Consider the following 16662-nt stretch of genomic DNA (forward strand, 5'->3'; position numbering starts at 1 on the left):
TTTAGAAACAAACAAAAAAAAAATTTATCAGGATTATTATACCCCTCCAAAAAAATATGCATGTTATCTTCACTAAGATTAATACTATTTAGAAATTTGCTTAAATGATAGCATAGACATTGTGGATTTCAATATCTTAAAAGGTTGGTAACAATTTCTATAATGTGACAAGAGTCAGTAAGACCTGCTTTCTTTCACATGTTAAAGATAATTACTTCTTTGGTAGACTATGACATCTCCAAAAGCTCAATAGAATTGTAACTAATGTAAATTATTCAGATGCAGTGAACTGTATTCCCTCATATGTAAAATAATGTCTGACCACATGTACATACAGATACAAAATTTTCCAATTATCTCTGCTTACCCATACAATTGTTATCACTTCCTGTGCACTGAACCATGTCCTGGTAATACAACAGTGAATTTGTTAATTGCTGTTTTCTTTTTCCTCATCTACAGTGACTTCATATGGTTACAGCTCTCTTCTAACTCATTCTCAATGCTAACTAAATTCTTCAGTTGAAAATTCCATCCCTCTCAGATAAAGTGCATTCCCTCCCACCACCAATCAAACCACTTTCTTCTTATGGCACACAAATTTATCCAAAGTCATGCATATCCTCATAGCTTATATTTAAATTAATGTTAAGCTTCAGAGTTTGTCTTCATGATATGCAGTTCAGTTTCTGTCAGGAAAAAGAACTACTGATGCTATCTTCCTGGTAGGGAAATTGCAAAAGTACTTAAGTTAGAAGCCATTATTAGTTAACATTCATTGAGCCGGAGAAAATCTTCAGCAAGGCTGTTAGGAGTAGATGAATGGATTGTGAGAGTTGTACAAGCCATGTACAGAAGTGTATTCAGCAAGATGAAAGTTAACAAATTTAATGTGCACACTAGTGGGAATAATTATATGCTAGTTATCCTTCTTATGGTTGAATTTGTAGGAGAATTATAAAATAAAAATTCAGGTGCAGAAGCAAAAGGCGTCAAAGTTTGCTTAGTGAAGAAGTAAAAAAGACCATGCTTCCATTATGGAAATGGCATGTCTGATATATAGAAGAATAGAATGGCAGTATAACAGATGAAGCAAGCCTTTGTATTTGGCAGATGCACTGAAGCAAATAAGTACACAAGGAAATTAAATTCTCTAAAATTTCTTGGAGGATCTCTAGAAGTAATTGGTTTTTCTGTTATTAAAGTGATTTAATTAGCAGTGGTGGAAGAGGTTTTGAAAGTATAGTAGCCAGTGAATGAATAGACTAAAGAAAGTCTTGGGAGCTTTCATCTCAAAATAACAAATTGCATGATGCTTCTGTGTGAACTGTGATGCTACATGGTGGTCAAACAATCCTGAATTAAGGAAATTTACAAAAACTAAAAAGAAATGAAAGTGTGTGCACTCCATTGGATGAGAAGTGTAAGTGTGTATGGATGATGAGGTACAAATGTAGAAAGCAAGCTAGACATAAGAATCAGGATGATTGCATTTGTGTGACTAGAGAAGATGACATATCTGAGATAGTTGGTGCTCAAGAAAACCTGCCCACTTCTGCAAGCATGACAAAACTGATATTAAAAATGATGTTAATGATAGAAACTGGAGTCTTAATGTGTACATATATGTATGCATACACCCCCCCTCACCCAATTTGTTCCTTTCAAGTTTACATTTGATCTTCCTATCACTCATCCTTCCATCACTCTTTTACTCATCTTCATCTTCCCTTCACCCATCCCCTCCTCTATTTACTGTATTACTCTATTTATTGTTATAATTAATGAGACCAGAAACTCATGTCTCACTTTTACCATCTAAGCAAAATGTGTTTGTCCACCCATCTAGGCTATAACTCCTATAAGAACGGACTTGGATCCTGTTCAACCCTACAACCTATATGAGCATGGAAAATAAACACGATGATGATGAGGATTAACTACATCAATAAGAATTAAGACTTTGTCAGACATAGCACAATGCTCTTTCATGAATATTATCTAGAAATCTTGCATGAAATGCTTCTTTCTGCAATGGACATGTCAAACTTGTGAATTAATTTTGCAATTTTGCAGAAATTATGATACCAGGAGAAGGTGAGCATCGATAGCAAATAGGAGTTCCAAGGGATTAAAGAAATGAGCATCTCAATGTGAAAATAAATGTATGCTCAAGTCTAAATATGAAAGGAGAACATTGCAACCTTCACATTACATTGAAAATGAAAACACTGAGTTAAAGCATGTCAAAACCAAAATTGTATAAATATTACCTTGGTAAAATATACTTTACTTTAGTGATTGGGATCCGATTATTAGGGCTATTAGATGCCCAATCAAAGTGAGACTTGTTGGTATTCAGCTACAAAGAAATAAAAATAAAAGAAATTGAATTGTGATGCATCATTATATATAAGTACCTTAAGTATATTGGGTCATCCCATAAATAATGCAGTTTTTCAATTGCATGAACTAAAAGTTGGAGGGGGACAAGATAAACTACCTGCATCAACTTGCTATAAAAGCAGGTAGTAATTTTACCTTGTACTTATTCTTAGTGCAAAGTTTTGAAGAGTGCAGTTCGATTTTAACAGATATTTTTTCAAAGCTATAATGGAAGTGACAAAGGAGCATATTTGGCATATTTTGCTTTATGAGTTCAATAAAGGCCACACTGCAGCAGAAAGTTTGAGGAATATTAATGCAGTATATGAGGGTCTGACAATAAGCATAAGCCAGTGTCAACAGTGGTTCCAGAAATAACAATCCGGAAACTACAGCTTAGAAAATGAGCTTCATCCTGGGAGATCTGTAGAGCTTGACAAGAACATCCTGAAAACCCTGGTGGAACAAAATCTCATTGTAACTGTTGAGGAACTGGCAGAGAACCATTCATTGACACCAGTGCTAGAAGAAAAACAACCATGTTTGGTTTCAAGATGAAAGGTGTTCTTCCAGGATAATGCTCAGCCACATACAGCAAGGATGACATTCCAAAGGCTGGAGCAGTTTGAATGGGAAACGAAGCCCCACCCACCATATTCGCTGGACATTGCCCCATCTGATTATCATTTATTTTGCAGTTTTCAAAATCATTTGGACGGAAAAAATATGAATTCTGTAGATGAGGTCAGAACAGTACTGGAGGAGTATTTTTCATCACAGATAAGAGAATTTTGGAAGAGGGGCCTTGCAAATGAAGGAGAGTATATTTTAGATTAAAAAATAACTTTATCTTAATTTTGAAAAATAAAAGAAGTATTAAAAAAATTGCATTATTTATGGAATGACCCAATATATCATTGTTATCAAGAATTGATACATCCTTTCAATACAATATCCTGTATCAGCTCTTCTCAAATCTAATATCTTAATCTTTGGTTGCTCTCAGAAAGGGAAAAATACTTGGGTACTGTGAAATATTGTTATAGGGGCTCTTTTTCTTTTATCATTTAATGGTTTCAGTTACAGGACTGTGGTTTGCTGATACACCAGCCATAAAACTAAGCCAATTATATCATCCCCACTACCTTGTCTGGTACTTATTTTATTGATCTCTTAAATTCCTCAAAGGAATATAACAGACTAAACATTTTCTTGCTACACCTGTTTTATCAGTTTCTGTTTTCACTGACACACACACATACAGCTTCCACATAGTTTCTATTTGAAATTTCACTTGGGATGGCACTCAGAACCATGCAGTTACAAAGCAAACTTAACTATACAGTTATTGTTTGTGACCTCTGGAAAAAGACTAAAGAAAAAAAATTTTAGGTGTAAATATCAAACATATCTAATATTTTTAAACAGTTCCATATCAGTTTTCCTATGTTATGTAAATAATAGTGAAGTAATTTAAAAGTGTCAGTCACCAAACTAAGAAACAACTTTCTTTACCAAAGCATTTTGTTCAGTTTTATGTTGTGAAAGACGTTGTGCAAGAGCTTTTTCTTCTTCTATGTCTAGTTCTGGATCTGGAGACCTAGAAAAGATAAATCATAACAGAAAAATAATTTTCTTTAGGCCACAAAATATCTTAGTAAATTGTTTTTATATATATTCTTATGCACACACAAATCCTGAACGGGCATGGTTATAGCCAATCTGACTTCAGAGCTTAACTATGAATTGAATGTAGCACTATTTCCTTTTACAGCTGAGGCAGGTCAAGTCAGTGATTCCACAATAATTTCAGTGAAGTTTAAACTCCTGGTCATATATCCAACCATTGATTTTCTTCAGTTATATATGAAAAGGAAGTATTATAAAAGAACTTTCTCACAAATGAAATATTATGATCATCTGTGTTTTTGATGATACAGCTGTGTGACTTACATTCCTTCTAAATTTTGCAAAAGGTCAACAATTTTGAAGGGAAGAGGAAGTCAATTACATGACCCTCATGCTCAACTGGTACCTATATTATCCAATCTCAAAAGGAAAGGCAAAATTAATTAAAAGAAATCAATAACATTGACCAAAACCATACATTTTTACAAGAGAAAGTTGCAGTGAAATGAACTGACTCCAATACAAGCCTGGTCTTGATGTTATTGATCCCAGAAATGTGAAGGACTTGCATAAAAGATCAAGATTGTGAGATCTCTGTACCAATTTTCAAGAATTAATTGCATGTTGTTTATAAGCGTTTCCAGCACCTGTGGCATGATAAAATGCAACTAGTCCCTGCTGTAAAGTGGTTGGTGGTAAGGACATCCAACCATAAAAGTCAAACCAAACCTAATATAACATACATAACAACTGAGTTAACCAGTTACCTTCTTTTGTTATGTGCTCCAAGTGGTAAAATAGACAAATGATGATGTAAGCTTTGAATTCAGAAGAGAGAGAGAGTGAAGCATAACTAAATATTGAGAGGCATTTAGTCTCTGTACTTCACAATTTTTGCTAAACCAACATCATTAAAGTGAGATAAATCAAATTCATTTTCTAGGAAGGCAACAAGAAGTAAATAACAAAAAAAATGAGGACATACCTGAATTGGGAAATTAAAGATGGAAATCGGATTGGTGTACCTTGAGTACATAGAATATCAGACAGCACATTTAGTGAATGCATACCAAGTGAATTTAGTACAGCTTTGTCTAGAACTTTCTGTAACACTTGTAAACTTTTTCGGCCACAAAGAGAGCCACCCTGATTAGCTGGCTGTAAAAAGGTGGAATAAATGATAAAAACAATGACAGTGCTTAGAGATATATTTAATAGATTTATAGAAAGTGGGTACATTCCAATATTTAGAGAAAATATAAATGTCAAGTCATAATGGTATTTTAGGAAATGTTTAGTTCAGGTTTCACAATATAAGATGAGAGAAATCTTTCCCTATATATAGAATGCTAGCCTCTTTTGGATGAGAATCCTATATCTCAATATCCAAATGAATTTAGACCATAAAGTCAAGTGCTTTGCCTTAATATACATCGAAACATGCACCTACAACCTTCCAGCTGATAAAGCTGAAAGTTCAGTATCAATACTGTCTCCTCTAACTTCATTTGCTTTTACACACTAATACACTTAGACAGCAAATGCAGATGAAATATGATCCTCTCCACACATCTGTAGATGCATACATAATATTATTGTTATAGGCGCAGGAGTGGCTGTGTGGTAAGAAGCTTGCTTCTCAATCACATGGTTCCGGGTTCAGTCCCACTGCGTGCCACCTTGGGAATGTGTCTTGGGCTGACCAAAGCCTTGCGAGTAGATTTGGTAGACGGAAACTGAAAGAAGCCAATCATATATATATGAATGTATATATATATATATATATTTGTGTGTCTATGTTCGTCCCCATCACCATTGCTTGACAGCTGATGTTGGTGTGTTTACGTACCTGTAATTTAGGGGTTCGGCAAAAGAGACCGATAGAATAAGTACTAGACTTACAAAGAATAAGTCCTAGGGTTGATTTGTTTGACTAAAGGCGATTCTCCAGCATGGCTGACGTCAAGTAACTGAAACAAGTAAATAAAAGAATTGCAGACTTGAATAGATAAATTTACCTTACTGCATATCACCACACATCATTCTTCAGCTCTAGGGCCCCGAAGTGATGAAATCCGACTTCACCACTTCCTTATCTTAATCTTTCACAGTTTAATGCTTTTTTTTTCATCCAGCACTCCTTGTCCAATCACAACACATCTTCAACTAATGTAATTCTTTCTCCTGCATACATCAGCTGATGTATTTAATATACCAAATACAGAAGCACCTCCTGGCACTTTAAATCAATAAAGTCACTAGCCCTGACTAGTTCCATATGCTTAACCTCATTGTTTTATCGCACTCATTGCTGACGTTTCAAAGGAAAATGATGATGGCCATTAGAAACAAAACTTCAGTTTCCTTTCCCATGTCCACCAGTATGACTCTCACAAAGCCAAATCTATTCTCCTATATCACTCACTTGTAGGATTTCACTCTTGAAAAACTTAGTGAAAATATAGTTGAAACCAGCAAAGGATTCAACCAGTCTGGAATATAAATCATGTAGCAAAACTATTCACCTATGGGTGACATCCAGCTTTTGCCTCTTGGATCAGTGGCTTTCTGTCAGACCATACCATTACTGTGCATACTGATGGATCTCTTTAACCTGCACTATGAACTCTAGTGTGCCCTAAATTTTGCTTTTGTCCTTCTATAAAATCAACAATCTACATGCCATCACATCCAACAAGGTCTGCTCTTTATTTATTACTTCCACATGCAAAATTAGGACTGATTTTATGAACAGAGACATTGAGAAAAATCCTCCAATAAAGTAGTGCCAATCTTGTTACCTTCAAAAGCATGACACAACCCCTGCATATATCAAGAAAATATTATTGCTCATCACCCTCTCTTAACAAAAAAGCAAGAATAACATCCAACTAGAATCCTCAGGGTTGCTAAAAATGTTAGGTTTCATGACTACCGAGAATCACACTTGGTAAGTACACATACTCAGCATAGCAAAGACTGTATCACAAAGACTGGCCTTCCTCTTTATGGCTACAAAATACTTCAGTACCTGAAGACTGTCAGGAAGTCTCTAAAGACCATGAACATAGCCCATTCCACTGGACTAATTCAATATATATATGCATATGTAATAAAATACCTAAAAGAACATGTAAATGACTTCAAGACTTTGATGACCCATGTACTGCTTGTAATAGAAAGGTAAGTAATATTTATGGACAAAATGAGCTAACCCTACTAAAAAGAAGAGAAGGAAGAACTTTTTAATGAATTAATGAGAAGCCATGACCATTGTAAGTTTTCTAAGACTAATGTGATTGATTCTTCAATATCTATAAGCCAATGTCTGAGAAAACATGAAGGCAGGGTAGGTGAATCAACTGTTTGGTCCAAATGCTTGCAGTAAGGGGAATTCTGCTAAAAGTGCCCATGAGCCAATGTGATGTTGCTCATAGTTGTATGTTAGGCTGAATGCATAAGATGCTTTATACATACAAGTGAAAAGTTGTAAGTCTAAATCCTTCATTCAGATTCCTTTATATAATTCATAACAAAAATAGAACTGAAAGTGCAATGAGGTGGCAATACTGGTAGAGCTCTGAATCAAAATTACTAAGATACTTAGCTCTATTCTTTTTGGAATATTAAAATAAATGACAGTTCTTTATATTAATATGGTTTTTGGTGCTATGAAAGGACTTTTCAGGATATTACTACAGCAAAAACATCTCTTTAATGATTTTGCTTCACATTTTCCTGTACAGTTGATAAATATTGATGATAAAAATTAAGAATACAAAAAGTTAATTCTAAAAAAAGGAGAGATATTGATTGTAATATATTTATGACATTACCATACCAGAAGTAGCCTCAATAGTATGGGTTTATTCATGCCAGTTGATAGTTCAAACTATTTCTTTGAGAATTTGTATTTTACATAGTAACTATAGAGTGATTATATTAATCTGGAAGTTCACTCAGCTTTTAAAATCTCTACAGACAGCATATAATTCAAGGAGGTAAAATTGACAGCAATTTAAGATTTGTTTTGAGTTGTATCAAATTAAAACAATGTTTCAATTAGTTTTGATGATTCTAATAAAATCAAAAAAGTATTGAGCACAATATGTGATTATATCCCTTCATACTCTGAGATAAAACCTGTCCGGGTTGACTTAGCCTTTCATTCTGCTGAAGAAGTAAAAATATATATATCAGTGCTGTGATTGATATAAACACCTATACCTCTGAAGGTGGTGCCCCAGCATAACCATAGTTCAATGACAGCAACTAGTAGAAGAATATAGAATATACTAGTTATAGATATACCCACATGCAAACACACATAAAATTGATGGTCAGTGGCAGATAGAAGGATTGCTTGAGTAATGGTGACAATGTTTTACATTTTAATTTTGAAACTCACCAGAAAATTTCTATTTCATCTTGCTAAGCTTGATAAAATGTACTTAACAGAATTGTCTATGGCTGAGGAGGTAATGCCTTGCTACATAAAGTCCAATGATTAACATCAATAAAATAATATAATCAAATTGAGGAAATGTCTGAATTGTTAAAAGTTTGATATATTTGAATAATCATGAAAATATCCAGGATCATTGAGAGTCAAAGTATGAATAAATGAAATAATATATCAAAAGCAGAGAGGAAAATGAATAATAAATGAGTACCAGACAATCAGTAGTGATGTCCAGTTCATCTAGTTGTAAGTAGGTACCACCTGGTGGTCATCATCATCATCATTGTTGTTTAACGTCTGCTTTCTATGCTGGCATAAATTGGACGGTTTGACTGAGGACTGGTGAGCCAGAGGCTGCACCAGACTCCATCACTCCGAGAGTGTAGTGGGTGCTTTTATGTGCCACTGGCACAAGGGCCAGTCAGGTGGTTCTGGCAATGACCACGCTCAAAACGTGTCTTTACGTGTTACCAGCACGTGAGCCAGTCCAGCAGCACTGGCAATGACCACACTCGAATGTTGCTTTTCACGTGCCACCAGCACATGTGCTGGTAAGGCAACACTGGCAACGATCATGCTCGAATGGTGCTTTTCATGTGTCACCAGCACGGGAGTCAATCCGTGGCCCTGGCAACGAACACGCTCGGATGTGCTTTTAATGTTCCACTGGCATAAGTCAGGTAGTACTGTCATTGGCCAAGTCAGTGATTTTGATTTGTTTACACTTGCCTCAATAGGTCTTCACAAGCAAAGTTCATTGTCCGATGAATGAGGGGTACTTATAAAGGGGCTGGTTACACCCCACATTTGGATATGCTTTTAACGTTTCACTGGCATGAGTGCCAATCAGGTGGTACTGTCATCAGCCACATCAGCGATTTTGATTTTGATTATTTCAAGCAGTGATATCACTAAAGTTAACCAGTAGTTCATTGATTTGTAGCACCAAATTTTATTCTAACTGGGGAAAAATATATCCTCTCAAAAGAGGCTGACACCCTATCATCATCATCATCATCATCATTTAACGTCTGTTTCCCCATGCTGGTATGTGTTGAACAGTTTGACTAGAGTTAGTAAGCCAGAGAGCTGCACCAGCCTCCAGTCGTCTGTTTTGGCTTGGTCTCTAAGGCCGGATGCCCTTCCAAATGCCAACCATTTTACAAAGTGTGCTGGATGCTTTTTGTGTGGCACTGGCACAAGTACTTTTTACATGGCACCAGCAGGGTTGCCAAGTAACTTGCAAGACAAAGATTTTTTAGTTGAAAGAAGAAGCTGAGGAAAGTGGCTGTGTGCCAGGTGAGAGGTTAGAGTATGATAGAGGGATAGAGATAGTTGTCTTACTATAGAGGAGATACTTGGCTATCCCTGTAGGACAAGAAAGGAGAAGAAGGTGGGAGAGAATTAGGGAGACAGATAGAGATAGTCACAGTGAATGGTAAATTTGTTTTGTCATCATTTTAGTGTCTGCTTTTTCATGCTTAAAGTCTCTAACTGGCCAATCACTAGTTTACTGCATTTACAATGATAAGAGTTATGATTTTTTTTTTCATTGATGTTTATATAATTTTCTGATCATTCATTCACATATGTGCAATGGAGTTCAGCAGTTTCTGACAACCAAATATTATGGCTATGGTAGAAGACATTTGCTCATGGTACCATGCAGTTGGTAAATCAGGAACCATATGGTTCTGAAGGGAACTTAATAATCCCATAGCCAGTTAAACCCAATGCTAGTTTAATGTCAGAGAAACTCGTAGACCACTGAGGTGAGAAAGGCTATACTCAAAGGACAAAATGATTTATTATGTTAAGGAGGCAAAAGTAATCTGGAAAGCAAATTGCTCATCCTAATTCAGTTTCTTCGTGTTCTTCATGTCATATATTCTCTATCCTGCTTGTCATTTATCATGTAGGCAACACCTGGAAATTACTCAATTTTAACCAATTCTCTGTTTTTTTTCAATGACATATATTTATGTATGCATAGTAATTTGTTCTGTAACACTTTATCAAGTCATAACAATGATATATTTTCTCTGGGGAAGGCTAAAGAAACAGGAATATATACAAAGTTGGTTCCCATATTTGCTGAAAAAAAAAAATTTAAATATTAGACTGGGCTTAATAGTTTTCTTGCACTTTAATTTTTGAGTAATGCTCAATGCATGAAATCTTACAGGTAAATTAATGTACTAGCTTAAAGGGAGATAAATATGAAAGACAAACCTTGCATGGGCTCTCTAATGTAGTCTTCTCCAGAATATCTACCACAGCACTTATATCAGATTGAAGTTGTTCAGCAGCCGTCTCTACAGCTGGTTTTTTAGATAAACTCTCTTTACTTTTCAAAATTGTGTTCTTGATAATATTAATTACTCTTTGACAGGCTGATCTGTAGCAAAACAAATAACACATATGTAGTGGACTTCATTTAGGCATAGAGTAGATTCAAACCTGAATCTGCCAATTTCCCTTAACTTTGCAACAGCACTTTTCTCACAGAGAAACATTGAATTGGCAGCATTAAAATGAACACATGGCTTACCACTTGACCCTTCTAACCTCTTCTAGGCCATGTAAAGTTTGAATTGAGATAACAGGTACCCCCAAAGAAATCTATTGTTCTCAACACTGTCTCTCCTTCTGACTGGTTATGCATGGTTATAAATACTAGAATTTGGTAAGGCAAAATCAGTTAGTGAACAGCAACCAACTAGAAATGGCTACAAGCAGACAGCCACTTGAGACAGATGGCCAGAGAGAGAAAGAAAGCTACAATCAGCAACTATGAGAAACAACTTCACTCAACTCTCTAACTTTCACTATCTCACTTTCTTTGCTCCACAACATTACTCTATCTGTAATTTACTACTAAACAATGGCGAGAACACAAAGTATACAGGAAAAAATCTACGATGTCTATCTTTGCTTTGTATGCTTTACGAATTTATCATACTAACCAGTCGTGGTTTTGGCTTTATACAAAGTAATAGTAAATAAATGTTTGTTTAGAACTTTGATCACTGTTCTTCTTTCATCTTGCACATCTGCAACATCAACATCTATTACAATTGCCAACTTCTGAAACATTATTACTCATTGATTACAACTGGCTAAAACCACCTAATTTACTGTTACATGTGTATGTTTCTTAGATATGTATACCACATCTATATATTATGTAAGGAACATTAATAGCATCAGTGTCACAGATCTTGGAGGGGTTTCAAAAACTACAAGCACATCCCTAGCAAGGGTGAAAAGGACAAATTACTTCATCTCATTCCCATTAAAAGCCTAACATCTATGTGTAAAGCTGTTGTTCTTGTTATTGAGAATAGTAGATGGTAGAATTGATAAAGAACCAGACAGGATAGTTTGTAGTATGGATGTATTTAACAGAGTCCATTATGCTGCAAGGTTCTGATAACAGGATATGACATTCTTCTTCTAACAATGACATATACAAGCATTTCCTCAAAGGGCCACTTAAACAACACACTTTTAAAACAAAGTTTAAACCATGTGGTCATACATATGTCTCTTTCATTCTTCAGGAGTCAATAAAATAAGTATCAAGTTTGTACTGGGCCTGATTTCATAGTATGTTATTGACAATATTTGTGACATTGCGTCAGCATTAGAAATCATTATAAAGGTAATGATCAAAGGATCGCATAGAGTAAGCCAGACAATATGTCTTGTATTCATCATCGCTGGCATGGGCTGGACGGTTTGACTGAGGACTGGCAAACCAGGAGGCTGCACAAGGTTTTAATCTGATCTGGCAAAGTTTCTACAGCTGGATGCCATTCCTAATGCCAACCACTTCAAGAGTGTAATGGGTGCTTTTTACATTCCACCGGCACAGGGACTAGTCAGGCGGTACTTGCATCAACCACGCTTGAATGGTGGTTTTTACATGCCACTGGCACAGGAGCCTGACCGGCAACACTGGCATCGGCCACGTTTGAATGGTGCTTTTTATGTGCCATCAGCACAGGAGCCTGTCTGGCAACACTGACATCGACCACTACAGTGATTTTACTTAATTCAATAGGTCTTCTCAAGCACAACATATCTCCAAAGGTCTTGGTCACTTGTCATTGCCTCAGTAAGGCCCAACATTCGAAGGTTGTGCTTCACTATCTCATTCCAGGTCTTCCTGGGTCTACCTCTTCCACAAGTTCCTTCCACACTTAGAGATCGGCACTTCTTTACACAGCTGTCTCTCTTGCACACCACACCTGATCTTTCTTAGGTGTTATTTAGTTAAATCTCTTTATGCTCTGAGTTCAAATTTATCCTTCCAAAGTCATTACATTCACATATGACTTTTAGTAATACTAAATCAACCCCATTATTTAACTGATATTTCATTTTATTGAACCCCACCACAACAGAATATACCTTTTCTCCATAGTATATGAATTAGTGTGAGCTAGCAGAATCATTAGAGCATTGACAAAAATGCTTTGTGGTATTTGTTCTGGCTCTTTGCATTCTGAGTTCAAATTTTAGCAAGATCAATTTTGCCTTTTCCCATGGACCTAATAAAATATAGCACCAGCTAAGTATCAGATCATCTAAAACTCTCTCCTCATATTCGTTGGCTTTGGGTCTAAATCATAAACTATTATTATCATTATTATTGAGAGCAATGAATCTTGAAATTGGTAGAATTTTCAATAAAATGCTTTGTACTTGTTTACTCTTTTACCTGTTTCAGTCATTTGACTGTGGCCATGCTGGAGCACCGCCTTTAGTCGAGCAAATCGACCCCAGGACTTATTTTTTGTAAGCCTAGTACTTATTCTATCATTCTCTTTTGCCGAATCGCTAAGTTACGGGGACATAAACACACCAGCATCGGTCGTCAAGCGATATTGGGGGGACAAACACAGACACACATACATATATACAACAGGCTTCTTTCAGTTTCCATCTACCAAATCCACTCACAAGGCTTTGGTTGGCCTGAGGCTATAGTAGAAGACACTTGCCCAAGGTGTCACGCAGTGGGACTGAACCCAGAACCATGTAGTTTGTAAGCAAGCTACTTACCACACAGCCACTTCTATGCCTTTTAGGTATATCCCATTCAATTCTTTTCTAAATTCACTATAAACCCACAAAAAATGCCAATCATTCATTAAGGGAGATTTGTGACAGAATCAACAGAAGATTGGACACAGTACCTTTATGAACGAACCAGTACCACAGTGGACACACTACTATGTATTAAAGACTTAGTGCAACTGGGGACACAATACTATGCAAGACAGTGGGCACAATAACTTATATGATGGATACAATACTTTGTATTATAGAATTAGAATAGACATAAGTTGCAGTATTTAATTATGTTCCAAGTTCAACCTTGCTTTCATCATTTCAGAGTCAAAGTAAATATCAAATTAAACAAACACTTCTTGGTGCCAAAGTTACTGTTACTAAGATGGTGGAAGAGTGTGTGTGTGTGTGTGTGTGTGTGTGTGTTGGAGGGGATGAGGGAGGTAATACAATTGTACTCAGTACCTAGTAGCAATTAATTTCATCTTCCAACTTTGAGTTCAAATCCAGTGAAGGTAAATGTTACTTTTTGTCTCAGAGTTTATAGAATAAAACCAGGTTTATACTGGAATTGTGTTAATCAAATGTACCCTTCCCGACAAATTTGTAGTATTGCCTTAATATGAGAAATTACTACTGTTCTTGTTTAATTCTAGGTTAGCCTTGATACAGCAGAACTATTTTTGAATATGATTCAGGTGTAAGCATTCTGCCTTCTTTTTAAGATAGTGTCTAGGATTACGCTGTTTAGTGCATCTTTCCCTTTTTAAAACAGTAAAGTATGATTTAAGGGCGATATGGTTGTTACTTTTAGAATATTGAATGATTGCACACAGGCTCTTTTGTTGGTTTATTTTGATGAGTGTTGAAGTGAGTGAAGTATGGAAGCAATAATATACTGAATTAGATACTAAACAGTACTTAACTCCATTCCTCAATTCTGAGTTCACAACCAACAAGTCCCACTCAAATTTTCAAACCTCTGGTAAAATAACTGGTATATTCTCAAGTCAATTTCTTTGACTCAACAAAGTCATCCTATATTAGTCATAGGATGACAATACTCATGACTTTTGTATTCTAGTCAGTATCATCACCACCAGCCCATCTTATTTTGACTCAACAAAAAAGCCTCTTTATGTTCACAAGATCTGCTAGAAATATCAGCCAACTCTCTCAAATCTAACCCAACCATTTCAAATAAAAGGTGACATAGGACAAAACGGTTATAGAATTATGTTGACTGATTAAAAGATGGATGGTCATGGCTGAAACAGCTTAACTCATATGTCTGTTCCTTATTTTAACAGTACATCCTATCAATAACCAAAATATTTATCAGTGTAGCTATATTTATTGAACTACAAGTAATGAAGGAAAGACTAAAATCAAAAATAGTTTCAGATACTACCTGACGTTTTGGTCCTCTTCAATAACAGTTTGTAGTTTGTGGAGGAGGTCGATAAACTGTGACAAACCCTTCACATGCATTCTTAGATGGCTGGTAGGGTCAGGAGCATAGCCCTTACCTCCAAGTCTCAGCTTCATTATAAACGAAACAGCTTGCTATGTAGAAAAGAAACAAGTAAACAATATTGATTGGAATAACAGGAAGCAATTATAGTGATGTTAAAAGGAAGAACAATAGTAGTTTAACCCTTTCATTATCAACTTGTTCAAAGCAGCCTGAAATTTTCTACAGTCCTGATACAACCTGTAATTACCTATTCATATTTAAATGAGAATATCGACATAATTACTACATTAGTGCTAATTCATGATTTCAATGAATACCGCCTGGCATTGTATAATGCGAAATTTGTGTTCTACAAATTTTTTGGCAATTTTTTCCACATCATAAACTTTTCTATAACTTTGTGTACTTGGAATAATGGATATCTGCATTACATTCAGATGAGGAACATTATAGTTCCTTATTTGAAAATAAAACCCCCCTCTACCCATTACCCAACCAAAACAAAAGAATTCCTTCCATTCTGTATTATTTTTGGCTATTTATAGTAAGCGTTTATATCCCATAAATAGAACATCAAATAAAAAAAAAAGGTTTGTAATTTGAACACTACTACTACAATGGGAAACAAAGTCAGCAAGGCCTTAGTATTCTCTGAAAATTAATGCTTCCATATCATAAATAAAGTTGTATTTTATTTTGTGACCAGTATTTCAGTTCTCTTAAACTTGTGGCAGACTCACAAGTTGTGGCAACATAAATATATTCTACATGGAGTACAAATACAAAAATGTTGTCATTGAATATAAAAAAGCAAAATTAAAAATTGGGAAAATCCAGAGGCAGAAATGAAATTTTTTTTTGTGCCTGCATAAAGAGACAAGTAAATTAATTTTCCATTCACTTGTTCTCAACCAAATGTGGATGAAAAATGGAGACAGCATTTATAAATAAATGTTGCTTACAACAGCGACATGGTTGGTGTAAATCAAATTAATCAGATGACATGCTATTACAAGGTTGGTAGACCAGGTTATTAGTAGTGGCAAAACCATTTTGGTACATAGTAATTGAATATTGTGAATGCTTTTTTACTACATACCAAATTGCCCAAAAGCAACATGACCATCTTTTGGGAGAAAGGAAAATGTTTGCCAGAAGGATATTCCTCTGAATTTGGCTAATCTCCATTACTACTACTACTACTACTACTACTACTACTACTAATAATAATAAATCAATGGCCTCAAGAGACTGTGCCAAGAATGCCAACACAAAAAAAGAAAGTTCTTAGCAGACAATCAATTGAAATGTCCTTTTCTGCAAGATGAAACCAAACAGAGTGGGCTGCTTTACAACTTGACACAGAAAAGAAACATTAAATTCTGTATCTATACTTTTGTTATATAAAATATTATCAAATTTACCTTGTTTTAAATTTTCAATCTTTTGTAATTCTAATTGAGTTGTTAGGTGTGTCCAAATACTACCTAATTATAATAGTGAATCCCTTCTTCAATGCTTTATGTATCTAATTATGTATGTGTGTATAAATTTGTTTGAACCTTCAGTTTTCTTCAAACATTTCAACAAATTCCTATTTTTTAAGTTGTTTAACCTTTGGGGCAATTAT

At 35.3% G+C, this 16662-nt stretch overlaps 1 protein-coding gene across 2 annotated transcripts in view; it reads right to left on the reverse strand.

Annotated features, from left to right (window-relative positions):
• The window catches only part of LOC149136502 (PCNA-interacting partner-like), a 35516-nt gene that overhangs the window by 1385 nt on the left and 17469 nt on the right, over window positions 1-16662 (reverse strand). The window contains exons 7-11 of one of the 2 annotated variants that reach the window (XM_089348809.1): window positions 14967-15121; window positions 10709-10874; window positions 5000-5172; window positions 3901-3985; window positions 2274-2362 (exon numbers count right to left, since the gene is read on the reverse strand). In XM_089348809.1, coding sequence (XP_089204935.1) covers window positions 2274-2362; window positions 3901-3985; window positions 5000-5172; window positions 10709-10874; window positions 14967-15121 — 668 coding nt within the window. The remainder of the gene's footprint in view (window positions 1-2273; window positions 2363-3900; window positions 3986-4999; window positions 5173-10708; window positions 10875-14966; window positions 15122-16662) is intronic. The other variant, XM_089348810.1, reaches the window with a different exon arrangement.

This window comes from Octopus bimaculoides, chromosome 3 (genome assembly GCF_046866305.1).
Source record: "Octopus bimaculoides isolate indiv1 chromosome 3, ASM4686630v1, whole genome shotgun sequence".
Lineage (NCBI taxonomy): Eukaryota > Metazoa > Mollusca > Cephalopoda > Octopoda > Octopodidae > Octopus > Octopus bimaculoides.